This window comes from Cyprinus carpio, chromosome B7, assembly GCF_018340385.1.
Source record: "Cyprinus carpio isolate SPL01 chromosome B7, ASM1834038v1, whole genome shotgun sequence".
Lineage (NCBI taxonomy): Eukaryota > Metazoa > Chordata > Actinopteri > Cypriniformes > Cyprinidae > Cyprinus > Cyprinus carpio.
Genome location: NC_056603.1, coordinates 5,748,944 through 5,776,326, shown reverse-complemented (window position 1 = coordinate 5,776,326; position 27,383 = coordinate 5,748,944). Strand labels below are relative to the sequence as shown.

General features: G+C 43.4%; 1 protein-coding gene across 1 annotated transcript in view; it reads left to right on the top strand.

Annotated features, from left to right (window-relative positions):
* The first annotated feature begins 538 nt into the window (after positions 1 to 538).
* The window catches only part of LOC109076006 (titin-like), a 74,830-nt gene continuing 47,985 nt past the window's right edge, over positions 539 to 27,383 (top strand). The window contains exon 1 of the mRNA XM_042726801.1: positions 539 to 590. Within this exon, the coding sequence (XP_042582735.1) occupies positions 560 to 590 (31 nt within the window). The 5' untranslated portion in view covers positions 539 to 559. The remainder of the gene's footprint in view (positions 591 to 27,383) is intronic.

Here is a 27,383-nt window from a genome sequence, read left to right as displayed (position 1 = left end):
CCCCTTCTTAGAAACCCTGTCTAATATCAGAGTATCTGTTTTCTTATATTTTATTTGACAGTAAAGCAGCAATAATACCAGCCGGTGAAGCAACATTTCTAGTGAGAGGTTTCTGCCAGAATTTAATAACAGATACACTGGATTACTTGTTCATTATCTCAATCATTGTGCAAAAGTAAAATAGTTGTCATTAACCGGGCTGCTGCTATTGTTGACATGAGGATAACTCAAATAAGAGCAGGACTTACGTGAACAGGCCTACATTATTCACCTCATGGTTTTACTTTATTCACTGGTCTGTCTGTAATGTGTGCAGCTCTGGCTGTGAACAACAAAATAATGCAGTGTGAGAACAATTTTCAAGAAGAAAAACAGCTTTAACAACTTGCATGCACTGAAAGAGCAGCAAAATATCTTAGAATGGATCTCTTTTTCTTCCTGTTTTGTGTTTCTGTGTAGAGTTGTGTCTCCTCCCTCATCTCTTCTTGAACTCTGAAACACAGGAAGTGTCTGATTTAGCGCAAACATCACTGTTAAAACAGTCTGTTAATGTGTCAGTATGGGGTCCAGTGCACTGCCTCTCATGCTCTGTGAGTATTTCATTATATTCTACTCTATCTTCAGTTTTTCTGTTATTAACAGTATTCAGCTGAAGATAAATTAATGTTTGTGTGTAGGAGGCTCTGTGAATCTTGCTGTTTATCGTATTCTTTATTGTTCAGATTAATGTGATGATATGTTACGTGTGGATCAGAGACAGAGTTTCAGAGAACATGCATTTATCTGTGCTGCTTGTGAAAGATGGAGGCTCTGTGGACATGTGCTTTTGCTGTTTATGATGTGATACTCTTTCTTCTTATTTTCAGCAGTTCAGTTCAATCAGATGTATTTGTGTTAATATGAGTTTGGTGTTGTATGGTATTGTATTTTTAAATAGTTTCTCACACAAGTTTCTCAATCACTTTCATTCTTTCTGTTCCTCTTATTGAAAATAGATTCCAAAAATCACACTTAAAAATGACTGAATTTCACTGCATTAAACACAATATATCAAACAAGTGACAGCTGCCAAAAAAGAAGAAAAAAAAATATGTTCATGCTTTTCTCAGAATTAACGTCATTTTTTCCTAATTATTTTTAGCCAGTTTGTCTCAGTGTAATTTTTAGCTTATGTGTGAAGTCAGTTCTCACATTCTCAGCAGAAAAACCACAGCTGTAGTTCAGTACGTTAACATATGAACATGTTGTGTTCCACATGTTTTCATTCGTATATATATATATATATATATATATATATATATATATATATAAAATCAAAAATAGTTTCTAATATTATTTTTTACATGAGAATTTTTGTTTTGTAGATTACAAATAGAATTTAAATAATTGTCTTACTTCAACTAAAAAATAAAAAATAAAGAAGCAAATAAATAAGAATCACAGCAATAAATAAATAAAAATAAATTATATAGCGAATGCACGTTCACCCCTTTTCTTTAATTTAAAACTAGGAACAAGTGAGCAATCTAAGATTAGCCAATCTATGAGCTCGAGAGGGGTTATGTAAGGAAAGCAGTTCAGATAAATATGAGGGAGCTAAGTAGTTTAAAGACTTAAAGGCAAAAACAAGGATTTTAATCTCCACTCTAAAATGCACATGCAGCCAATGCAGAGAAGTTAAGACAGGAGTGATAACGGTAAATTTACATAGGCCCATTAAGAGTCTTGCTGATGCATTTTGGACCAACTGAAGACGGGCCAAGGTAGTGGTATTCATTTCACAATAAAGTGAGTTAAAATAATCTAAACGTGATGATATAAAAAGATGAATAACTCTCTCAAAGTCTTGAAAAGTGAGGAAAGTCTTGATTTTAGAGAAGATGGAGATGAAAGAAGCAAGATTTAACCACAGAATTTACTTGACTATCAAGTTTCAGCTCACTGTCAAGCAAAACACATAATTTAACAAACAAATTTTCTGTCTTATGAAACAAAAAAATTACTAAAAAAATATATTAGAATAACACCACTAGTGGGACCAAAAAGGATAATTTTATGAAATCCAGATTTTGATATCCTTTATATAAGCCAACAAAGTGTCAAAGGTGTTACTATCAGAGTGTTTAAGTGGCACATAAATTCAGGTATCATCAGCGTAGAAGTGAAACGAGACACCATGTTTCCTGAAAATAGAACCCAAAGGGAGCATGTATAGAGAAAAAACGTGTTGGTGCAAGTATTGATCCCTGTGGGACCCCCCATGGGAGGTTAGCAGCTGGTGACATGTGGGTGCCTAGTCGAACTGAGAGCCTCCAGTCCTTTAAATAGGAACTAAACCAACTTAAAATGGTTCCCGTCAAGCCCACATAGGACTCGTGTCGGGCAATAAGAATATTATGAGCTATCATGTCAAATGCAGCAGTAAGATCTAACAGCACCATTACAATACTATAACCCTGGTCAGTTACCATATAGATATAATTTAACACCTTTAATAAAGCCGACTCAGTACTATGAAAATTTCTGAATCCTAACTGAAATGTTTCATAGATGGAGTTTTTTTAACAAAACAACTTTGTTGTTGAACAACTTTTTCGAGAATCTTAGAAAGAAAAGGCAAATGAGAGATAGGCCTATAATTAGCAAGAACTCCAGGGTCAATATTTGGCTTCTTGAGAGAGAGATGGAACTAACAGTGCATGTTTGAGATCAACTAGTATGGTCCCCAAACTAAGTGATTTGTTGACAATAGACAGAAGACTGGGTCCCAAGGTCTTAAAGAGTTGTTTCAAAAAACAGGAAGGAATGATATCAAATGAGCAGTGGTGGACGAGGTACACAAATCAAGTACTTGAGCAAAAGTACAGATAAGTATAATAAAATATTACTCCAGTAAAAGTACTCCTTTTTTCAATTTTACTCAAGTGAAAGTACAAAAGTACTCGATTTTGTATGTACTTAAGTAAAAAAGTACCAAAAGATAGATTTTGCAATTTAAATTTAATCATTTAGCAGACGCTTTTATCCAAAGCGACTTACAAATGAGAACAATAGAAACAATCAGATCAACAAGAGAACAACAACGGTATACAAGTGCTATGAAAAGTCTCAGTTAGTCTAGTACAGAACACGTAGCCAGGGTTTTTTTTTTTTTTTTTTTAAGAATATGATAGACAAGAAAAAGAAAAGGTAAGTACTAGTATTTGTTGGTTAAGTGCAGGCGAAAAAGATGAGTCTTTAGATGTTTTTTTTGAAAATGAGTAAAGACTCAGCTGTTCGAATTGAGATCGGGAGGTCATTCCACCAGTTGGGCGCAGTCCAGGAAAAAGCTCTGTGAGAGTGATTTTGAACCTCTTTGGGATGGCACCACAAGGCGTCGTTCACTTGCAGAGCGCAAACTTCTGGAGGGCGCATAAGATTGAACTAATGAGCTTAAGTATGTTGGCGACGTGCCAGTGGTCATCTTGTAGGCAAGCATCAGTACCTTGAATTTGATGCGAGTGGCTACTGGTAGCCAGTGTAACCTGATGAGGAGAGGAGTAACATGAGCTGTTTTTGGCTCATTGAAGACAACCCTCACTGCCGCATTCTGGATCAGTTGCAGAGGCTTGATAGTACATGCAGGAAGGCCCGCCAGGAGAGCATTACAATAGTCCAGTCTGGAGAGAACAAGAGCTAGGATAAGAAGTTGGGTGGCTTGCTCTGACAGGAAGGGTCTAATCTTCCTAATGTTGTATAAGGCAAACCTGCAGGACCGGGTAATTGTAGCAATATGGTCTGTGAAGCTTAACTGATCATTCATCACAACTCCAAGGTTCCTGGCTGTCCTGGAAGGAGTTATGGTTGACGAACCCAGCTGTATAGAGAAGTTGTGATGAAACAATGGGTTAGCTGGAACCACCAGCAGTTCAGTCTTAGTAAGGTTGAGCTGAAGTTGATGGTCATTCATCCAGCTAGAAATGTCACTCAGACAGGCTGAAATGCGAGCAACTACCGTCGGGTCATCTGGTTGGAATGAGAAGTAGAGTTGAGTGTCATCACCGTAGCAGTGATAGGAAAAGACAGATCCTAATGACGTCATGTAGATGGAGAAGAGAAGTGGTCCAAGTACTGAGCCTTGAGGAACCCCAGTAGCAAGTTGTTGTGACTTAGAAACTTCACCCCTCCAAGACACCATGAAGGATCTATCAGAAAGGTAAGAGTTAAGCCACTGGAGTGCGGTTCCAGAGATGCCCATCTTTCTGAGGGTGGACAGGAGAATCTGGTGATTAACGGTGTCAAAAGCAGCAGACAGGTCCAGCCAAATGAGTACTGAGGATTTTGAAGCTGCTCTTGCCAGTCGCCAGGGCTTCAGTAACCGAGAGCAGGGCAGTCTCAGTTGAGTGGCTGCTTTTGAAGCCAGATTGGTTGCTGTCCAGGAGGTTGTTCTGTACAAGAAACATAGAGAGCTCGTTCAAGTGTCTTTGCAATGAATGGAAGAAGTCTGTAGTTTTCTAGAAGTGCTGGATTTAGAGATGGTTTCTTCATCAGTGGGCTTACCCGAGCCTGCTTAAATGCTGAGGGAAATGTTCCAGAGTGAAGAGAGGAGTTGATAATGTGAGCAAGTGAATGTATGACTGAAGAAGAAATCGCTTGAAGGAGGTGAGTGGGGATCAGATCCAGTGTGCAAGTAGTAGGATGACTGGACAGGATAAGTTTGGAAACATCTGTCTCTGAGAGTGGAGAGAAGGAGGAGAGAAAGTGTGCTTTAGTCGTTGTGAAGTTATCCTCAGTCTGCGGTATGGAGAATTGGTCACTGATGGTTCTTGTCTTATTTGTGAAGAAAACTGCAAAGTCGTCAGCTGTAAGAGTCGATGGAGGAGGAGGTGGAGGAGGATTAAGAAGAGAAGAGAAGGTTTTGAAGAGTGTCCGAGCATCACAACAGTTGTTAATTTTGTCATGGTAGTATGATGTTTTAGCAGTGAAGACGTTTGCAGAGAAGGAAGCGAGGAGAGACTGATACACACTGAGGTCGGTAGAGTTTCTTGATTTATGCCATTTCCTCTCTGCAGCCCTGAGTTTAGAGCGATGTTCACGGAGAACATCGGACAGCCAGGGGGCAGATGGGGTGTTGTGTGCTGGTCTAGACGACAGTGGGCAAAAGTTGTCCAAGCAAGAGGTTAGAGTGGAGCAAAAAGTGTCAGTAGCACTGTTCGTGTCCAGAGCATGAAAAGTGCAAGAGTGAATGAAGTGAGGATGAAACCACAGAGGATAGGCGAGATGGAGAGAGTGAGCATAGGTTCCGTCGAAAGGTGACCCGTGTTGGAGTGTGTGTCGCTTCAGGAGTAAGTGCTAGGTTAGAAGTAATGAGGAAGTGGTCTGAGGTGTGCAGTGGAGCAACTAAAGAGTTGTCCACTGAGCAACAGCGCGTGTAGATGAGGTCCAGTTGGTTGCCTGATTTGTGAGTCACTGTAGTAGACACTCGCTTGAGATCAAATGAGGCGAGCAGAGTGTTGAAGTCAGCACCCTGGGGTTTATCTAGGTGGATGTTGAAGTCACCAAGCAGTACCAGAGGAGTACCATCTTCAGGATAGTTTGATAGCAGCACGTCCAACTCCTCCAAGAAGTTTCCCAATTGACCTGGGGGACGATAAATGACCACAAAGTGGATTTTAACAGGGTGGGTTACAGTAACAGCATGTGATTCAAATGAACCGTTACCTGTAGGTGGTGGTTTAAGATCAAATTTCCAATATTTCGATATAAGGAGACCAGTACTTCCACCCCTCCCAGTCGTACAAGGGGTTTGGGAACAAGTGAAATTAGTGGAGAGGGCTGCGGGAGTGGCAGTGTCTTCAGGTTTGATCCAAGTCTCAGTCAGTGCCATGAGGTTGAGACCGGAGTGAGTAGCAAAAGAAGAAATGAAGTCTGCTTTGTTAACAGCAGACTGGCAGTTCCAGAGACCAACTGGAATAGAGAGCGTAGTAGTAGAGGTCAGAGAGACAGGCCTTAGATTTGTCGGGCAGGCCTTTCTTCGACGTACATAGCGTGCTCTCCGAGTGTTAGTAGTGATAGTAGAGATCAGAAAGCACATAGTGACTACAAGTGACCAAACTAAGTATTTGAGGGCAAGTTGTACAAAAAGTGAAAGGAAGAAAAGCAATACTCAAGTGCCCTGTCGCTGTCCTTGCTCGGTGGAGTCGCGCAGGTAGAGTCGATGGTCTTTACACTCGTCGGTCTTCACGCCACTTCAGCACGTATTTACCAGGGTAAGACACACAGTAAATAAAGCAAAGTTCCCTTTCAGTCGGTCACGTTCAACGTTACGAATGGGATCTCGCCCGAGAGCCCAATCACCTTCGAGTGGTACAAAACGAGCCAATGGTACACAAGTACCTTGGTCTGCGGGATTTGCATCGCGAGCTCCGCCCCGCAAAGCGGGTATATAAGGAGCAATGCGAGCAACTCGCATTCAAGCTTTCGCTTCGGAGCCGAGCACATCGCTTGCTGCTATCACCGGAGTGTTACAAGCAAGAGCTGGTGTTGGTGTGACGGCGCGATTCAGCGGTTCATCTGGGTTTCCTGCGACAGCTCCCGCGTTCCCCTGAGTGCTTCAACACCTCTGAAAGAGCAAGATTTCTTTCACAAAAAGAGATACGGGCCGATTTGCGTCTTTCTAAAGATGTCATTTCGCCCGTGCGTTTCTGGGTGCGGTCGATACATCGCTCCTCGTGACGGTCACGATCGCTGTGTCACGTGTCTGGGCTTTCAGCACGCTGAGACTGCGTTCGTGGATGGCTCATGTTCTCATTGCGGGGACATGACCATGAGATTGAGACTCGATTACCTTAAAAGGTATAGAGTCCCCTCTGCCACACCCCGTTCTAGCTCTTCTTCTTGTAAGAGGGCTACTTCGGCTGGTGGCCAGGGTGATCTGAGGGTTACTGTGTGGGCTTCCCCGACAAGCCAACCTCCTCGGACCACACCCCCCTCACATACGCCGCAGCCGGTTGAGTTTCCGGATGAGTTTGCTGGACCCTCTCAGGCTCCTGACATCTCATTCGGTGCTCGCGAAGAGGACTGTATGTCGATTGCCGCATCACAAGGCGGGCTTGAGTCCTCGGGAGATGAGGGTTCGGCTGCGTTGCCTCCCTTGGGAGTGCCAGCGTTGTCCGAGTCCGATCCCGAGCTGACGGCCGTGCTTTCCCGGGCAGCGGAGAGCATCGGACTTGAGCTGGATGATTGGTTCCTGGGGGCTGCTCATGCGGATCGCCAGCACCCCCCTCTGGTTCCTTTCTTCCCGGAAGTGCACCAGGAAGTAACGAGTTCATGGAAGGCACCTTTAACTGTCCGAAACCGTTCTGGTACTTCCTCCGCCTTCACTGCCCTCGATGGCGGGGCGGCCAAGGGGTATGCTGGGATTCCCCCGGTGGAGCGTTCTGTTGCGATGCAACTGTGTCCACAGAGCGCCTCCGCTTGGCGTGGTGGTCCCAAGCTGCCCTCCAAGGCCTGTAAGTTCTCATCCACTCTTGTGGCCAAGGCTTACAGAGCTGCGGGCCAGGCCGCCTCTGCCTTGCATGCCATGGCCTCACTTCAGGTCTATCAGGCCAAGCTGCTCCGGCAGCTGCACGAGGGCAGTGCTGACCCAGGGGTTTTGCAGGAGGCGCGCACTGCTACTGACCTCGCTCTCCGGGCGATGAAGGTCACTGCGCGCTCCTTGGGTCAGGTGATGTCCACTTTGGTGGTCCAGGAGCGCCACCTATGGCTGAACCTGGCAGATATGAGGGAGTCTGATCGGGCTCAGCTCCTCAACTCCCCGGTCTCCCAGGATGGCCTCTTCGGTGACTCAGTAGAGAGCTTTGCCCGGCAGTTCTCTGCCGCCCAGAAGCAGTCTGAGGCCATCAGACACATCCTGCCCCGGCGGCCCACTGCTGCTTTCACCCCGCCGCCGGCGCAGCCGCCGCAGCCGCCGCAGCCTGCTCGTCGCCGAGGGCGCCCCCCTGTGGCCTCCTCCACTCCCGCTCGGCCACAGCAGCAGCCTTCACCCCCGGCCGCAGCGAGGAGATGGCCGCAGAAGGGCGGCGCAACCCGTCTCTGCCCCTAAGCCTGCCAAACGCCAGGCCAAGCGGCATTCCTGAGACGGGCGACCCGGAGTTGGAGATGTCAGCTCGTCAGGAGATGGTAGCAGGACCACTCCTTCCCCCGGAGGAGGGCCGGGGGAGAATCCTTTGTTCTCATTTTCATTTTGTTCCGCCACTGGCCCTGCGGCCGTTGTTACCCAAACCTTCACTAAAAGAGCTGTTTCCTCTACCTCCGGGTCCCAAGAGGCCACGAACGACAGTTGGCAACGTGCTTCCTCGCCGCTCTCGTTCTCCTCTCCCCTTGCCAGTTTCCATGCAAAGCCGGCTCGAGAACGCTTCGCCGTCTCATGCCCTCTTTGCTGCTTGGAGTCAGACGAGTGCCCGCACTCCGCCCCCGCTAAGGGACGCTATGCCTCCCATGCTGGGGCTGTCTGCTCCACCACGCTGCCCCACCGTGGGTACGCCTGTAGTCCCCTTGACCCCGCTGGTTCGGTTTTCTGGGAGCCTGGCTAGAGCTCCCCAGGCCTTCCCGCTGGCTCATCCGGACGCTCAGGCTCGGCTACGCGATTCAGTTCGCCCGGCGTCCCCCCCAGGTTTCGGGGTGTCCGCGCGACGATGGTGGGCAAAGATGCCCCTGTCATGCGCGCTGAGGTCGCGACCCTGCTGGCAAAGGGCGCGATAGAGCCGGTCCCTCCAGCCGACATGAAGTCCGGCTTTTACAGCCCTTACTTCATAGTACCAAAGAAGACACGTGGGTTACGGCCAATCCTGGACTTGCGTGCTTTGAACCGAGCTCTGCACAGACTCCCGTTCAAGATGCTAACGCCCAAGCGCATTTTCGAATGCATTCGTCCGATGGATTGGTTTGCAGCGATCGACCTGAAGGACGCGTACTTTCATGTCTCCATTCTTCCTCGACACAGACCCTTTCTTCGGTTTGCTTTCGAGGGGCAGGCATATCAGTACAAGGTTCTCCCATTCGGGTTGGCCCTGTCTCCCCGCGTCTTTACGAAGGTCGCGGAGGGAGCCCTGGCTCCTCTCAGGGAACAAGGTGTCCGTATCCTCAACTACCTCGACGACTGGCTGATCCTAGCTCACTCTCGAGAACGGTTGTGCGAGCACAGGGATCTGGTGCTCAGACACCTTGCCCGACTGGGTCTTCAGGTCAACTGGGAAAAGAGCAAGCTCTCCCCTGTGCAGAGGATCTCTTTTCTCGGTATGGAAATAGACTCGGTCGCCATGTTCGTGCAGCTTACAGACGAGCGCACGCAGTCACTGCTGAATTGCCTGAGACAATTTGAGGGCAAGAGAGCGGTTCCACTGAAACTGTTTAAGAGGCTCCTGGGGCATATGGCGTCCGCGGCGGCAGTCATACCGCTCGGGTTACTCCATATGAGACCGCTTCAGCACTGGCTTCACGACCGAGTCCCGAGATGGGCATGGCAACAGGGCACGCTCCGAGTGACCATCACTCCGGCCTGCTGCCGAAACTTCACCCCGTGGTTGGACCCCTTGTTTCTACGGGCCGGCGTGCCCCTACAACCGGTGTCCAGACATGTTGTTGTGTCAACAGATGCCTCTGCCACGGGCTGGGGTGCCATGTGCAACGGGCATGCTGCATCGGGCTCCTGGACAGGACCCCGACTTCAGTGGCATGTCAATTGCCTCGAGTTGCTAGCAGTACGTCTTGCTCTGCACCGCTTCAGGGCCCTGCTGAAGGACAAGCACGTTCTGGTCCGTACAGACAACACTGCGACCGTAGCGTACATCAACTGTCAGGGTGGTCTACACTCCCGCCGCATGTCGCAACTCGTTCGCCATCTCCTCTTGTGGAGTCACAAGCATCTGAGGTCGCTTCGTGCCATTCACATCCCGGGCAGGCTCAATCGTGCAGCCGACGAGCTCTCACGGCAGCAGTCTCGCCCCGGGGGAATGGAGACTCCACCCCCAGTCGGTTCAGCTGATTTGGGAACACTTCGGAGACGCTCAGGTAGACCTGTTTGCCTCTCCAGAAAATTCCCACTGCCAGTTGTTTTACTCCCTGACCGAGGGCACCCTCGGCACGGACGCCCTGGCACACAGCTGGCCGCTGGGCCTGCGCAAGTATGCGTTTCCCCCAGTGAGCCTTCTTGCACAGACGTTGTGCAAGATCAGGGAGGACGAGGAGCAGATCCTCATGGTTGCGCCTTTTTGGCCCGGCCGGACCTGGTTCCCCGAACTTGTACTCCTCGCGACAGCCCCTCCCTGGCCAATTCCTCTGAGGAAGGACCTACTTTCTCAGAGACGGGGCACCCTCTGGCACCCACGTCCCGATCTGTGGAACCTACATGTGTGGGTTCTGGACGGGTCACGGAAGGTTTAGGTACCTTGCCACCACAGGTGGTAGCTACCATCACTTCAGCTAGAGCCAAGTCCACCAGACACGCCTATGCTTTGAAGTGGAACCTCTTCGTCACTTGGTGTTCTTCACGGCTGTCTCCTTCCACCCTCAAAGTCTATGTGGCCGCCATTTCGGCTCACCATGACCCTGTTGAAGGTAAGTCTCTTGGGAGGCACAATCTGATCATCAGGTTCCTGAGAGGAGCAAGGAGGCTTAACCCGCCTCGCCCTCAGCAAGTCCCCTCTTAGGACCTCGCAGTGGTTCTATCAGCACTGCAGAGAGCTCCCTTCGAACCCTTGCTCTCAGTAGAGCTAAAGTTTTTATCTTTGAAAACTGCGCTCCTGACGGCTTTGGCTTCGGTGAAGAGGGTCGGGGACCTGCAGGCATTTTCAGTTGACGAAGCATGCCTGGAATTCGGGCCGGCTAACTCTCACGTTATCCTGAGACCCCGGCCTGGGTACGTGCCCAAAGTTCCCACCACTCCTTTTAGGGATCAGGTGGTGAACTTGCAAGCGCTGCCCCTGGAGGAGGCAGACCCAGCCTTGGCACTGCTCTGTCCAGTACGTGCGCTTCGCACCTATGTGGACAGAACTCGGTGCCTTAGGACCTCAGACCAGCTCTTTGTCTGTTACTGAGGCCAGCAGAAGGGAAAGGCTGTCTCCAAGCAGAGGTTATCCCACTGGATAATGGATGCCATTGTCCTGGCTTATCAGGCTCAAGACCTGCCATGCCCCCTAGGGGTGAGAGCTCACTCAACTAGGAGCGTAGCTTCCTCCTGGGCGCTGGCGCATGGTGCTTCGCTAGCAGACATCTGTAGAGCTTCGGGCTGGGCGACACCTAACACATTCGCGAGATTTTATAATCTCCGTGTAGAGCCCGTGTCCTCCCGGGTACTCGCCCCTTCGGGCCAGTAAGGACCTGCTCGGTGTCAATCCGCTTGCTGCGCCATTCCACTCCACGGACTGGATGCGTGCGCTATTCCCCTCAGGTGAGTTCCTCAGTCAGAACCCTGGGTACCTCCAGCACTGTTGATGTCCAACACTTGCGTACATGCCCTTTGGTCAGCCCTGTGTGGGACTAGGTGCCTCCATGTGTTGTGATTCCCCTTTTCTGGGTAATCCCACATGTGTATCTCCACAGTAAGTCTCTCTGCAGCATGTGTCTTTCCCTTGGCAAGCCCCTTGCCAGCTCTGTCGTTGAAACTTCCACCCTGCGGGCTGGGTACCTCAGAGTTCTTATGTATCACCGCCTTGGTATAGATACCTGCCTTCGGTAAGTCCTCCCACGGGCAGGCGGCCTGCTAGCATACGTCCAGCTGGAATATGCTACCCAGTGTATTCTGTGTGAGCTATAGGCCCTCACTCGTGCTGGCCTCACAACAGGGTGCTATCACTCACAAGGGTCGCTGGAAGACAGCCATGTGGCGTTTTGTAAGGGACCCCATTCGTAACGTCGAACGTGACCGACTGAAAGGGAACGTCTTGGTTACGTATGTAACCCTCGTTCCCTGAAGGTGGGAACGGAGACGTTACGTCCCCTTGCCACATCGCTGTCCCGCTGAATGGCCGGGTCACTGGCTCGGCTCCTCAGCGAAGACTTGAATGCGAGTTGCTCGCGTTGCTCCTTATATACCCGCTTTGCGGGGTGGAGCTCGCGATGCAAATCCCGCAGACCAAGGTACTTGTGTACCATTGGCTCGTTTTGTACCACTCGAAGGTGATTGGGCTCTCGGGCGAGATCCCATTCGTAACGTCTCCGTTCCCTCCTTCAGGGAACGAGGGTTACATACGTAACCAAGACGTTTTCCTAGCAACGACGATCACGCAGTAGTCTAATGAGTAACGAGGCTAAACACTTACAAACCGCTGTCCTTATCTGTTGCTCGAACTGTTTCTTCTGACAAGCGCTTCCAAAACAGCTCGTTAAGTACTACTTTACTGGCTATGGTCACGCCTCCCTATTTAGCAGACCGAAACTGGCCAGTCCCGCGATAGGCAAATGCAAAACCAAACGCCACTTCGGCACGTATTTACCAGGGTAAGACACACAGTAAATAAAGCAAAGTTTTCCTAGCAACGACGATCACGCAGTAGTCTAATGAGAAAACGAGGCTAAACACTTACAAACTGCTGTCCTTATCTGTTGCTCAAACTGTTTCTTCTCTTCTCTTTTATATAGGCTACTTAATTTAATTTTATATTAGCACATATTTTTATAATCCTACTGCTCAAAATACCTGGGATTTTTTCCAAAATAACCACTATATGGAATTGAAAGGAGTGAAATTATTTCCTTATGAAATTTACTCCTCAAGCCAAAACTCAGGAACTCCATGCAATGCAATAAAACAATAACACTGATCTGGAAAAGAGATCTTCAAGGAGAGTAAACAACACCTGTGAGTGCGCATTTAGTTTCACTTTTGGTTTCACTCACTCCGTGTCCAATAAAACAATCCACGTACTACGTTTCTGATAAAAATATCTTCCTTTAATCTTGATTGTCAGTTCAATAAAACAAATAAAATTAAAAAAGCAAAATATGATCTTTAATCTTCAATATCACGGATGCGGTAAAGAAAACTGTGCAACTCCACTGTATTCCAAAGAGCGCACTGCCGCAAAGCTTCACAGTCTTGATTCTTAAAGAGCCAGTAAACAATTTTAACATATTACATATTTTTACAGAATATTTATCCAAATGGTAACATAAATAAAGTAAGATTACAAATGAAGCAAATTCAAACAAAAATATTCAACAACTGAATCTAATCAAAATAGGCTCCTACATTACCGGCCCCTAATTGTTCTCAAACTCTTTGAAACAATTACTTAAATGTATACAGAAGGAGCCATATTATTTAAATATCCTAAGTAAATTCTTAAAGTCCAAAGCAACACAAATTTAGGTTCTTATAGACATATTGCCTTCACTACTCATTCTGCCTCCTGCAACAGGCAAACTTTTGTTATATGTTGGTTTTTGTATCACTTGATGCTGCTGTGATTGTACGACTGTTGATTATAGCTTCTACCTCACAGAAAACAGTTTGAAGCCATTCCACATCAATAACTTGTTCTCTAACTGTAGCATTAAGCATTTTTCTTATTGAGCATACCAGTCTCTCCCATGCCCCGCCATGGTGAAACCCAGTGGGAGGATTGAAAACCCACTTAATTCCTTGCTGGCTGAGATGGTCCTGAATTTTTCGTTGTTCCATTTTTCAATGGATTGTCTTAATTCACGCTCAGCAGCTACAAAATTGGTCCCATTGTCTGACCTGATAACTTTCACTTGTCCTCTTCTGGCTACAAATCGACGTATAGCATTTATACAGGAATCAGTATCCAATGAAGAAGCCACTTAGATGTGCACTGCACGAATTGCTAAGCAAGTGAAGATAACACCATATTTCTTGACAATGCTTCTTCCACGTTTAACCATGAATGGTCCAAAGTAATCTACACCTACTCTTGTAAAAGGTGGATCATCTCGTGACACCCTGTCTGATGGTAAATCTGCCATTATTTGTTTTCCTGTGGGGTATGTAAACGATGACAAATAACACATCTTGCAAGCATTTTTCTGATTGCAGATTTGGCACCTGGTATGCAGTATTTCTGTTGCAGTGTAGAAATCATGTGATTTCTGCCACCGTGTCCTGTTTTCTCATGAACATTCTGGAGGATTAAGTTGGTGACATGAAGATCCTTTGGAATAATCATAGGACGCTTGCTTTCTTCTGGCATAGCAGCATTGCTAAGTCTTCCACCAACGCGTAAAACTTTACTGTGCAACTGGGGGTTTAACCTGTAAATCAAACTGTTCCTCTTTATGGCTTGCCCACATTGCAGAGCTGATATCTCCTCAGCAAACTTCTCTCTTTGACAGTACTTCACTATTTCAAGCTCAGCCTCCTCCAAATCATCAAGTGAAATGTTACTTCCTTTCCATTTAGCTTTGATGTCTTCCATCCTTTTGTTCACTATCTGCTTGCCTTTACTTGAATTGACTAGAGTCTCTGCAGCAGTAAGTGTCTTTCTCTTTTGTACAAGATCCAACAGCATGGTCTTAAATTTAGAATCCATGCTGCAATGCGCCAAAGCTTTATCCAAGAGGAGAAATGATCCATCAGTTGTCTAACAGAACTGTTATTATGTTGGGTCTGTATTGAATTGACCAACACAGACTTCTTGATCTCTGGATCATCTGCAGATATTAAAATTTCTTCCATGCTCTTTGGCCACTTATCTGTGGATTGGTAAAGAAATTTTGGGCCTGAGATCCATTTTTCATTTTGCATGAAAAGTGTTGACCTTTTGCCCTCTCGAGGCGCAATCTGCTGGATTTGAGCCAGTTATAACATGGTTCCACTGTTCGATCTTTGAGGCCTTCAGAATTGTTGTGACTCTGTTTGCCACAAATGTTCTAAATCTTATGCTTTCATTTCTGAGATATTTAAGTACAGCTGTGCTGTCCGTCCAGAAGACTGAAGGTTTAAGTTTCAGCTGTAACCCTCCTTTTAACATCAGATCCATTTTTGTGGCAACTGTCGCAGCTGTCGGTTCCATTCGTGGAATTGTAGGCCTTTTTAAAGGGGCAACTCTGGACTTCCCCATCATCAGTGCACAGTGCACCTTGTCCTGTTAAATACGTAGAAGAAGATAGCTTGCTGTACCATACGCATCTTCACTCGCATCTGTGAAGTGATGGAGTTGTGCCACAACAGTTTCTCCGAAATCTGCTGGTTTAATGCATCTGCTCACCTTGAACTCTTCAAGCTGATGAAGTCCACTGAGCCAGTCTGTCCACCTTTGTTTTGCTTGCTCTGGAAGATCATCATCCCATCCTATTTTCAGTCTGAATAAATTCTGCAGGATCATCTTTGCTGGTAAAACTACAGGTGCAAGAAACCCCAATGGGTCATAGATAGAGCTGACGATCGAGAGCAGCCCTCGTCGAGTGAATGGACGATCTTTAATGACTATTTTGAATTGAAATGTGTCTGACTCAACATTCCAGTGAATGCCCAATGCTCACCCCATCTTCACCACTTCACCAACAAAAAACAAATCATCCACTCCATCATCAGGTATAGCACAGCATGACCGTTGCTTGTCCACTTGACCAAGTGAAAAACCAGGCGAAACCCCCTTTGGAACATATTGCTCGCAGACCGTGATATAACTCTTTGGCTTGTGTCTTAGTGGCTGTGGACTTTAAACAGTCATCTACGTAAAAATTGCGAAGAACAGCATCAGCAACATCAGGTTTGAACAGTGTGCCATGATCTTCAGCACACTTCCTCAAAGCAAAGCTGGCGCAGCTGGGCGAAGAAGTAGCGCCAAATAAGTGGACAACCATTTTATGTTCCACCAAGTCTCCATTATTATCTCCGTGAGGCCACCACAGGAACCTAAGAAGATTTGAATCCTCTTAATGGACGCGAACCTGGTGGAACATAGCTTCCACATCTGCCATAAAGGCGATCCTTTCTTGTCTGAATCTTGTAATGACACCAACAAGATTACTTGTGAGGTTGGGACCTTGTAAAAGTTGTTGGTTCAATGATGTCCCTTGATAAGATGCCCCACAGTCAAAAACAACCCTCAGTTTGTGCTTGACGGGATGGTACACCCCATGGTGAGCTATGTACCATATTTTGCCATCTGTTTTCTTGTGGTTGTCTTCTGTGAGCTCAACAGCATAATCATTTTTGATGAGACTGTTCATGAAAGATGTATAATCTGTGTGGAAATCAGGATTTCTGATGAATTTTCTTTTCAAATTCAGAGCTGTTGTTCAGCCACCACACAATTATTTGGCATCTGAATAGCCTTGTTCTTCAAAGGCAGGCACAAGCTGTAATGACCATCTACAAGCTTAGCTGACTCAGACAACATTTTCATAAATTGGAGGTCTTCCTTGGACATTTCCACTTGATCATCCTTTTCTGCTTCAGGGAAATCCTGCTTGAATTGCTGTTGCCACAAGTCTTCTAATCTGGCTACTGATATGCGATTCACCGATACTGGAGCACACCTTCCTTTTCTTGTGACATCATTACTATTCCTGAGAGGCCCATTGACTGTCCAGCCCAACTTGGTTCTAACAGCAAAAGGTCCATTGTCTTTACTACTAATCACTTGCCAAGGCTCCATGACTTCAGGCACATTAGCTCCTATTAGTAGTCCAATTTTTGCTTCAATGCTAGGAAGACAAACCTCTTTAAGATACGGCCATCTCTCCAAATCCTTTTGCTGTGGAATGTTACTCTTGTGACCTGGAATTGTTTTCTGTGTGAAGACGTCAGGAAGTGGAACAAACTCGTCACCATCTAGACTACTAATCTCCAACCCAGATACTATGTGAGTTTTGAAGTATATCAATCTTTCTTCCATTCACTTTCAGCTCAGACATCAACGCTTCTGTACAAAAAGTATCTGAACTTCCTGGGTCGAGAAAGGCATGCGTTTTGACCAGATGTGTACCTTTAGTAGTCTTAACTTGTACAGGAACAATTGACAAAGTACACTCAGTCTCACAGGTATCTTCGTCTCCACTTGTGTCCTGTTTTGCACAGACTAGTGCACTTATAACAGACTGTCTTTCACAGCTATCCATTTTTGTCTTCCTGAAGACAAGCAGTTTCCTTTGACTTCATATGCAGTATGGTTGGATGTGGCAAAGAACATTCACTGCAGCTCATTCTATCTTTGCATTGTTTGCTCATGTGACCATGCTTTAAACAGCCAAAACACAATCCTTTGGTTCGCAAAAAGTCAGTTTTCTCTTGATGTGTCTTACTTCTCAATCTTTTACAGGATTCCAGATTGTGTTGCAGTACTTTACAAAAAAGGCATGGTTTCTTCTGGTTGCTGACATTTTTATTTTGCGATCTTTGAACTGCAAGTTTGTCATCATCTTTAACCTTGTCAACTGGTACAGCACTAGTCGTGAAGACCCTTTTTGTTACAGCCTTTTTATAAGCGCTTGCTTCTGCTTGTGACTTAGCATGTCCTTTAGCTGTTGAACTATCTTTTATGTCTCCAAACACTGGATGGATAGAAATCCTTGCCTGCTTATTAATGAAATCAACTAAATCTTTGAACTTCACTCTAGCATTTCGCTTCTCTTGAATATCACATGCCACCGATTGCCATTTTTCTCTTAATTTGAATGGAAATTTTAACCAAGATGGCTCTCAGATTTGCTGCATTATCCATCTCTTCCATGTAACTTATATCTGACATTGCATTGCAGCATCCTGACAGAAACAATGAAAAGGAGTGAAGTGCTTCTCCATCTTCAGGTTTGATGGAGGGCCAGTGTAGAGCTTTGTTCATGTATGGGTCTGCAATCTGATACTTATTTCCAAAATGCTCTCTCAGAAGCTGCTTTGCCTTAAGATAGCCTTCTGCTGGATTCATATGTAGACAGCTACGAACCAGTTCCTTAGGCTTTCCAGTCGTGTACTGTTCCATGAAGTACAAACAGTCTTTATTATTATCGGTACGATCTTCAATGCCATGTTCGAAGGCCCGAATGAACAGCTTATAATCGAGAGGATCTCCTTTGAAAATAGGTATGTCAACTGAAGGAAGCATGGACATTTTTTGATGCTTCACTAAGCACTCAGTCATGCTGGCTTGTCCCTCCATAGCATTACATAATGTACCAACTACGTTTCCCTCTCTACCTGTAGAAGGCTCATTTGGGATGGAGTTATTAGTTGACTGTGGCCTAAGAGGTTGAAAAACATTATCAAGCAGACTTTCCTGTTTCAGTACATCTTCACGAGGCGTTATGCTACCTGTTTCCAGATCCATTCCCTTGTGACTTACTGCTAAAGAGACCGACAACTTTCATACTGCTTAATAACTTTAATCTTAGCATCTGACACTGCAAGCGCAACTTCTAGCTCAAATTCTACCCTTTTAGCTTTTAGTTCAGCCTCTTGTCGTTCAATAGCTTGTTTCTTCTTCAATGCAGCATGTTTAACAAGCAGTGCAGCTTTTCTGCTTCAGCAGATATTCGTGCAGAAGAAGTTGTAGATCTGCCATCTACTGACCCATGTTTCTTATGTTTCTTACTGGAAGTCACTGACACAGTGGAAATGCTATCATCAGGATTCAGTTCTAGATCACACTGTATTGCTCGCTCAGCATTTTCTGCAACCTGTTTCATCCACTTGTTAAATGCATTAATAAATCTTTCACATGAGCTGACTCTTGGTTTAAACCATGTATGCTGGTCCTTTGCATAATCTTCATCAGACATGTACTCCTCAACAGCATGATTCAGCTGACAGAAGTCTTTATACAAATGTTTGTACTCAGTTTCCAGTTTAGATCGAACAATGTCAATATGTGCAGAATCATCCATAAGTTGTTCAGTTTCCTTAGATTTACTTGTGAGCTGAGCAAGTTTAGCTTTCCTTGACTGCAAAAGCCTTTGCAATCTTTCTTCCTTTGCTTTCTCCGTCATTTTTATTGGCCTTTTAGCACTAGTGCAATCCTCATTTATCTTCATACTTTCATCCATTCTTAGTTTAAAGCATCAAAATGAATGATTAATTGTCCTTATATCATTTGCTGAACTGTGCAGTATCACGTTTACATTTTTTTTTACCTCAGAAATCTTCTCCAAAGAAACTGCGCCATTAGATTGCGGGTAGATAAGGCTGCGCTTCCGAGGTAATCCTAGAACGTCCGTTTCCAGCGAAACTCCACATAACATGTACTGCAAGATCCACTGTTCCATAAAACCTCCACATATCTTCGTGTCAAACACGTCCTTATACACGTCCAATAAAACAATCCACGTACTCCGTTTTCTGATAAAAATATCTTCCTTTAATCTTGATCGTCAGTTCAATAAAACAAATGAAATTAAAAAAGCAAAATATGATCTTAAATCTTCAACACCTAATTCCTTGCTTATTTACGACCCCCTTCCTCCCTCTCCTCTCCCCTCCCTGCCTCTGACTCTCACTCTTCTCCCCCAAAAGCAAGAATATCCATATGCCATGTTATATCTTGTAAAAAATAAAATAAAATCCACTTCATTTTAAGTATCATTTTAAAGGTCTCTGTGCGATTGGTAAATTGCTCTCAATTTCACAGTAGTCACTTGTATTATAAGAAAGATTGAGAACTTTTGTAGAATTGTGTTCTGCTGAGAAGGGTGTGTGTGTCCCTTTAGGGGTCTTTGAGAATGTTTAACTCCAGCCAGGTCTGACCCTGATGTGACCACGGGAACCCAAAGAACCAAAAGGACTTTTATGTTTTTACAACTGATTTGAAGATTTCTTTGTTGTCTGGTCTGAGTATTTAAGGGAAGTGACAAAACAATATGGGGGGATTCTGCAGTCAGAAAAAACCCCATGCATTGTGTGAGAGTCTCTGGAGCTCTGCACCAGAACTCTCACTGCTGTGTGTCTCTCTGCTATCAGGTATGATTTAAAAATGTAACTGTGTTAAACACATTGTTCCCATAGAGCACACTATATAGTTGTTTGTGCTACTACATGTGCACATAAGCTAGTTAAGTTTATTCTCTAAAACACCTGAGTGCTTTGCTATGCATTTTAGACCGTGTGTCTTAAATTAGGATAACTGTTACATGTGTGACTATGTTAAATTTGTTTGTCTCCTGCGTGGAACTCTTGGCTGTTTCTCATATGGCTACAGTGTCTATGTACAGGAGTGGATTTCCACCAGCTACAATGTGATTCACAATTGCATTAGCTTTTTTTCTAAATTGGTTTCTGATTGTTTAATTATGTAATTGGCATGATATAATTTTACCCGACTAATAATAAATTTTTATATTGGATTTATTCTGATCTCTTCTTAAATAATTTTTCAAGTAGATTAATGTGTAGTTGTATTTTCGCAAAATCTGCATTCAGGACAGTTCATACTGCAGCACCAATGGATGAACCATGGGGAACACCATTAGGTGCTTCAGATTTCTGACTGTTGCTGACTTAACATGGTGTAGCTCTCGTGGTTATAGGAAAAAATACACTTTTTGTTATGAACATGCAGGGTGTAGCTCACTTAAAGGTATTATATCCACTCTGCATCCTCTGAGTATAAGTTTGGAACTGACGAGTTTGTGTCCGTGAATCCACTATCAGCTGAGTGTAATTCCTATGCGATACCTGGTCCCTAATGAACGAATAATTGAAAGTATGGGATATCCAGAATACTCAAATATTTAAATTAATAAATAATCGATATCTGTGATCAGCTTTTGGTAGAAATATTGCCCAAATTTAATGATCACGTGAAACTGGAGTCAGATTGAATAATATTTACTTATTTCCAGTATGGTTATGAATAAACATTCATATCTGTCTACTCGGCTAGTTAATGCAAACAATATAAAAATGTACACTGTTGATAAACAATATAAAAACAGACGTCACTGTAATAGGGATGACAAGTCATGAGACGTGCAGATCCATGTGCAAGGTTTTATTACACAGAGACATGGTCGTAACAGGCATGGGTCAAACACTGGCAAACAGGTATATAAAGGGCAAGACAAAGAATATTCCTAGGGCAAGCGTGGGTCTTCCATGAACAAACAATATCCAGAGGGCTAAGCAAGAGGGGTAATCCAGAATCCAGAGCAAAGGGTCAAAACGAGAAACATGGCAAGGCAGGAAAAAGACTAAACTATGAAAACTAGAAACTAAGATAAGACTATGAAATCAAACACGGAATGGCTTGCAATCACTTGGAGAGAGATATGTGCCCAACAATACTCAGCAGTTTGAAAGTGATCTAAGTGAGTGTTATAGTGTAAATGTGTGATGGGTTACAGCTGTGTGCAATCAGTGCATACAGCTGTGTGTGTGTAATCAGTGTCCTCAGCTGTATGTGTGTAATCACTGCAATGGATGATGGGAACTGTAGTCTGGGGTGAAGTGCAACAGTGGGTATGGTGCAAGAGTCCATGTAGTGAGCGGGTGACCTCTGGTGATGAGTGAACGAAAGTTCCTAGACCAAATTCATGACACTTATGTCTTACTATAAAATACCTTTCCACTTAATGAATGCATGAATAAACCTCAATACATTTTACACAGAAATGTGTGGAGGGAGATGCTTTTGTTTATTAAATTTAAACAGTCTAAATAGTATTTATGATAGTTAGATAACTTTAGGTATATTACCATGGCTTTTTATTTATGTTCTTGGCCCACCACACCTGGCGATCTGCATTTGCTGTTGTACACAGCTCTGGCTAATAAATAAATGGTTCATTGCATAAGTATGTGAAATATTCAATTTGTGAAGCATTCAAATCCAAAAAGCTGTGGTGATGTGTTAAAAGATTAAAGTTTTAATAAAATTTTGTAATTTTTTCGAGAAGTACCCGGCTGCAGCCTGCAGATCAAGGCGGAGCGGCACCTGGGACGGGGCTGCACGTGTCGCCCCGCCCCATACCTACTCTGATTAGTTCGATCGTCTTTCATAGACATCCATGATAGGAAATGTGTGTGTAGTTAGTGTAGGACGGAGTATGTTGTTTAAAAACTAAAAACGCTGTACAGTTTTGCAAAGCCTTCATTATAATGCACAGAAGAAGAAAAAATAACATTAGCCTGTAACTCGCCATGTCCCTGAAATGATTGTTTTGCTAAATTAAACTGATCTTTAGGCTAACAGACACACTCATTTAAAATAATGTAATCATCAGGTTTTAGCCAGGTTTCTGTCAAACAGAGCACATCTAGATTATGATCAGTGATCATATTTACAAAAAGTGTTTTCGTAGAAAGGGACCTGATATTCAATAAGCCAGGCTTTATCAGTTGTTTATCCATATAGCATCTGTTTTTTTATTTGTTGAACCTCAAATAAATTGTTACTCCTATATTGGTTTGGACGTTTTTTGTATTTTCTAGTTCGGGGAACAGACACAGTCTCTATAGTGTGATATCTAGGTGAAAGAGTCTCTATGCCCTGATAATTAACTGACTTCTGTGACTGGAGGCGGCTAGCAGACGGTCGGTTTAGCCAGTCTTTCTGGTTCCTGACCTGGGCCCCAGTTAGTCAAGTACAAACTCTAAGACTATGTGCCATATTTCTAGAGAGAAGAGCGGCACCACCCCAGGAGGGATGAAGACCATCTCTTTTCAACAGGTCAGGTCTGTCCCAAAAGCTCATCCAATTGTCTTTGGAACCTATGTTATTCTGCGGGCACCACTTAGACATCCAGCCATTGAGTGATGACAATCTGCTATGTGTCTCATCACCACGGTAAGCAGGAAGGGGACCAGAGCATATTACAGTGTCTGACATCATGCTTGCAAGTTCACACACCTCATTAATGTTATTTTTAGTGATCTTGGACTGGCGAAGTCGAACATCATTAGCGCCGGCGTGAACAACAATCTTACTGTATTTACGTTTAGCATTAGCCAGCACTTTTAAATTTGCCAAGATGCTGCAGATGCACTGGAACCGAACAATGTACAGGACTCCCTGAGCTATACGCATCCAAAACCGTATCTAGAGCTCTCACATTCTTACTGTCCTCAATTAAAGTTTGGATGCATGTCTCTAATTCTGAAATCTTCTCTGTCAGCCTAATTATTTCCTTGCATTTATCACATGTGAATCCCTCGTTGTTGACAGAGAGAGATAAACTATACATGTGGCAAGTGGTGCAAATAACAATAGCAGGAGAAGCCATAACTCACCGTGCTTGATGAAATATTCTTACCACAGTTGTTTGATGAACTTGTGAAAAACCGGAGTGAGAGAGAAAAGAAATGTTGTGAAAGAGTGGAGAGGAGAAAAGAAAAAGAAAAGAAAACACCGATAGGCTCGAATGGAAATGCTAATTACAAGCTAACGAATGCTAACGTGCTGCCGGTGCGCTGCACTGGCGGATTTAGAATAAAAGCGAATAATCAAACTGATTAGATTAGATTGATAGATAATATCAGAAATGTGGTGGGAATTAAGTTATATTAAGTTATATTTTATCACTTTAATTAACAGAGAGTAATAGTAAGAAAAACAAAGCTTGTTTAGCCTGTAATGTTTATGTGCGTGCTTGTTTATATGATTTATCAGAACACAAAGTTGTATACTAGCATGGATATTACACTGATATAACAATGCAAATGTGTTTATGATGAAATGAATGAAGAAATGAATGAAAGAATGTTTACTGTGATGGTAGGTTTAGGGGATGATACTGTATAAAAATAATTAATATATTGTAAATATGAATATGTAAGGTTCTAAATATAATGTAGAAACTCAAGGATCCCCTCTCAGTCTGCCCGTCTGCTGTTCTGCTCCCCCTCCCACCTCTCATTTCACAGAGGAGGTGAAACTCTCTGCACTCTGAATTCAGCTTAAACTATCAACCGGCATTGTGTAAGAGGCCGCTGACGCCTCATGAAACATAGTGCTATGGTCAGGATCTAGCAGGAATTGAGTTTCTAATGTTGTGACAGCATTGGTGTCGCTGGACAGATGTGGTTACAGCTGTGCCATATTTTTTCATCTAAATCTATCTGCGATTTAAACGGTGGGCCCACCATCATGCCATCAGTGCATGTTGCTCCATTTTCACACTCCTGTCACCCCTGTGAGAAGCTCTATGCTTTTCTAATTCAGCTAAAACTATTTGCTATAATCTCATTTGAGGTTCTCTGAAAATGTAAGACAATTTTTCATTAAACTCAAAGTTTCTTATTTTTATCGATTTTTTTTTTTTTTTTGTTCATCAAGCTGAACGTTTTTATTCCTTTGTTTTCAATTCAGTATACAACGTTATGTATTTTATTTAACCCTATATTTGATATTGCTGAGAATCAGAAAAACAACCATTAAAATGTGTGTGTGTGTGTGTGTGTGTGTGTGTGTGTGTGTGTGTATGTGTGTGTGTGTTTGTGTCATTTTCTGGCAATATTTTCCTCTTTTATATTACTCATTTATTGACTCCTTTTTAAACATAAAAAATGCATTGACAACACTGTCAATGTCCATAACAATAAATCAACATGAATTTTTATCACCTAAAATTTATATTCTTTTACTTATTTTTCAAATTGTCCTTAAACCAATATCTCTTTCTCACAGCCGTGTAGGATGAGCAAAACCTCTGCTCTAACATGACACCGGCTAAGAGCACATGTGTACCCTTCAGTCTGATTTAAACAGATGTCGCGACGCATACCAGAGGTCCAGCGTCTATATTACAAATAGGTGACCGCAACAAATAGATGACATAACCACTATCTTATTTCATGATATATCACAAACAGATGTCATAACACATCCACAGTACAACAGCTAAGAATGATATATTATAAAGAAGCTGTCATTGTGCGGAGGTCCGGTGTCTATATTACAAACAGATGTTATGGGGGAGGGGGCGGGTCAAAAGGTCAAAGTCATAAAATCAAAAATATTGACAGGTGGTGTAACATACATCTCTCTCTAGTGTGAAATGACTGTTTAAACAGGAAGTGTCTGTTTTATTTATTAATGTGTCAGTATGGGGTCCGGTGCACTGGCTCTCATTCTCTGAAAGTATTCTATACCTGGGATGCAAAACTCAGTTGAATACCTGCAGACCTCCAGGAACTGAGCTGGCTGTCCTCTTTTACACTTTCTTCTGTTTTCTGTTTCTAATATGATGTATTGAGTTAAAGATCAATTTCATTAGGTTGTGCTGTGGGTTGGAGGGTTTGTGACAGGAATAATTGACAGGAAGTCAAGTGTGTGTGTGGGGTTGGGGGGGTATGGTGTTGGATCAGAAAAGGTCCTTGTGTCAGGATTAACACAATAACGGCGCTGTATGTTTGCACACTGCTCACAAGGCTATCAGTGCCGACTGCAGATTGTATTCTTTATTGTTCAGATTCAGTGTGATGACATGTTAAAGTTTATGTTAAAGTATTTGGACAGCTAAGTCACACTTAAATGGTTCACCCAAAAATGAAAATTCTGTCATTAATTACTCATGTTGTTCCAAACCCATAAGACCTTCTGAATCTTCGGGACAAAAATCAAGATCTTTTTTATTAAATCCGAGAGCTTTCTGACCATCAATAAGCAGCAAGGCAACGGAAACATTCAAGACCTAGAAACGTAGTAATGCCATCATTACAATAGTCAACCGTAATTTTATGAAGCTATGAGGATACTTTTTTGTGCAAAGAAAATGAAAATAATCGTTGTAGAACCTGCATGAGCTGCACCTTCTTTACCAGCAGAAGAAGATGCACATTGTGGCTATAAAACAGTATTCATAAACATGTCTGAAAATTTCAACACACATGATGACTTTCAATTTTTTGCCCAGCCTTATTTATTTGAACCAGAAAAAAGAGATGATGAACTGAGAGAGATGGTTCTACATCAGAACACCGGCTCCTGCATCAGCAGCATCACACGCATGCGTCCTTGTACTCTCCTGAATGACTGACACGGAGGAGAAGAAATTGTTGAATAAAGTTGTTATTTTTGTTTTCTTTGCACACAAAAAGTATTATTGTAGCTTCATAAAAATTACGGTTGAACCACTGATGTCACATGGACTATTATAACAATGTTCTTACTACATTTCTGGGCCTTGAACATGGTAGTTACCTTGCTGTCTATGAAGGGTCTCGGCTCTTGGATTTCAACAAAAATATCTTAATTTGTGTTCCAAAGATGAACGAAGGTCGTATTGGTTTAGAACAACATGAGAATGAGTAATTATTGACAGACTTTTCATTTTTGGGTGAACTATCCCTTTACACACAACATGTCCAACCAAGTGCCAACAAATGATGCTCAAGCTTTTTTTAGATCTAACTTCTGTTTTCTGAGACACTTTTTCACTCATTTTTAATCAGTTTTTTTTTTCAAAATAATTTTTAGTGGATGTTTGAAGTCAGTTCTGCTCATGTTTATAGACCTGTATAAATAAACATGTTCCACTAATGCTTGACTATCAGAAAGACTCTGGACTCCAGTTTGAAAAAATATTATTATACATAACATTTATTATCATGTTTTTTTAGTATATTTAGTTAAATTAAAGGCCACTTGTTTTGATATACTGCAAATATGAATATGTTGTATCAGCCTGTTTACATTGTGAACTCTGAAAGCACGGAGGTCACCTGCAGCAGTTTTCTTTTCTGCTTCACTTTAACTGAACTGAGTTTGGTTGATTTAAAGGGGTCATATGATGTGATTTCAAGTTTTCATTTCGCTTTGGAGTGTTACAATTTGTTCATGAATAGATAAGATCCCTAAAGTTGCAAAGACTAAAGTCGCAAAACCAAAGAGACATTCTTTATAAAAGTTAAGACTCTTCCAAGCCCTTCTAAAACGCCTTGTTCAAACACACCCCAACATGTCTACGTCATGATGTGGGAAGATTTGCATAACACCATCCAAATGTTCACACAAAGAAAGAAGGCGTAACTTTATTGTTGCTGCCACCGCCGCCACCATATTGTGAAAATGCTGTGTGTTTCGTTGCAAAAGCGAAAATGCTTTATTTGGCCTTCGAAAAGAGGACATGACTAGAAATCAGTGGTTAAGTTGCATTTACATCACTGTTCCAGAAAAGTTCAACCCAAATATTCAGATGTGTGGAGTGGTTTTTATGGAGGACTGTTTCCTGATCCTGGTAGAGTAGAGTACAATGCCGGCTGTTCTGACTCACAGTCTGTAAGTATGTTTTCATATTTAAAGAATATGCCACTTATGATTCAAACATGAGTTTTGAGCAGTGTAGAGTAGCGCTTGTTGTTTGTCATTTCTCCAATCACAAATGCAGACATGATTTTATGTTTACGCAGCGCAAAACACAACACAATGCGTACAAAGACAGTATAAGTCATTATAATGAGTAATTATGTCCCCACTGGATGCAACAAATGCCTCGTTTATTTTTTTTTTTTT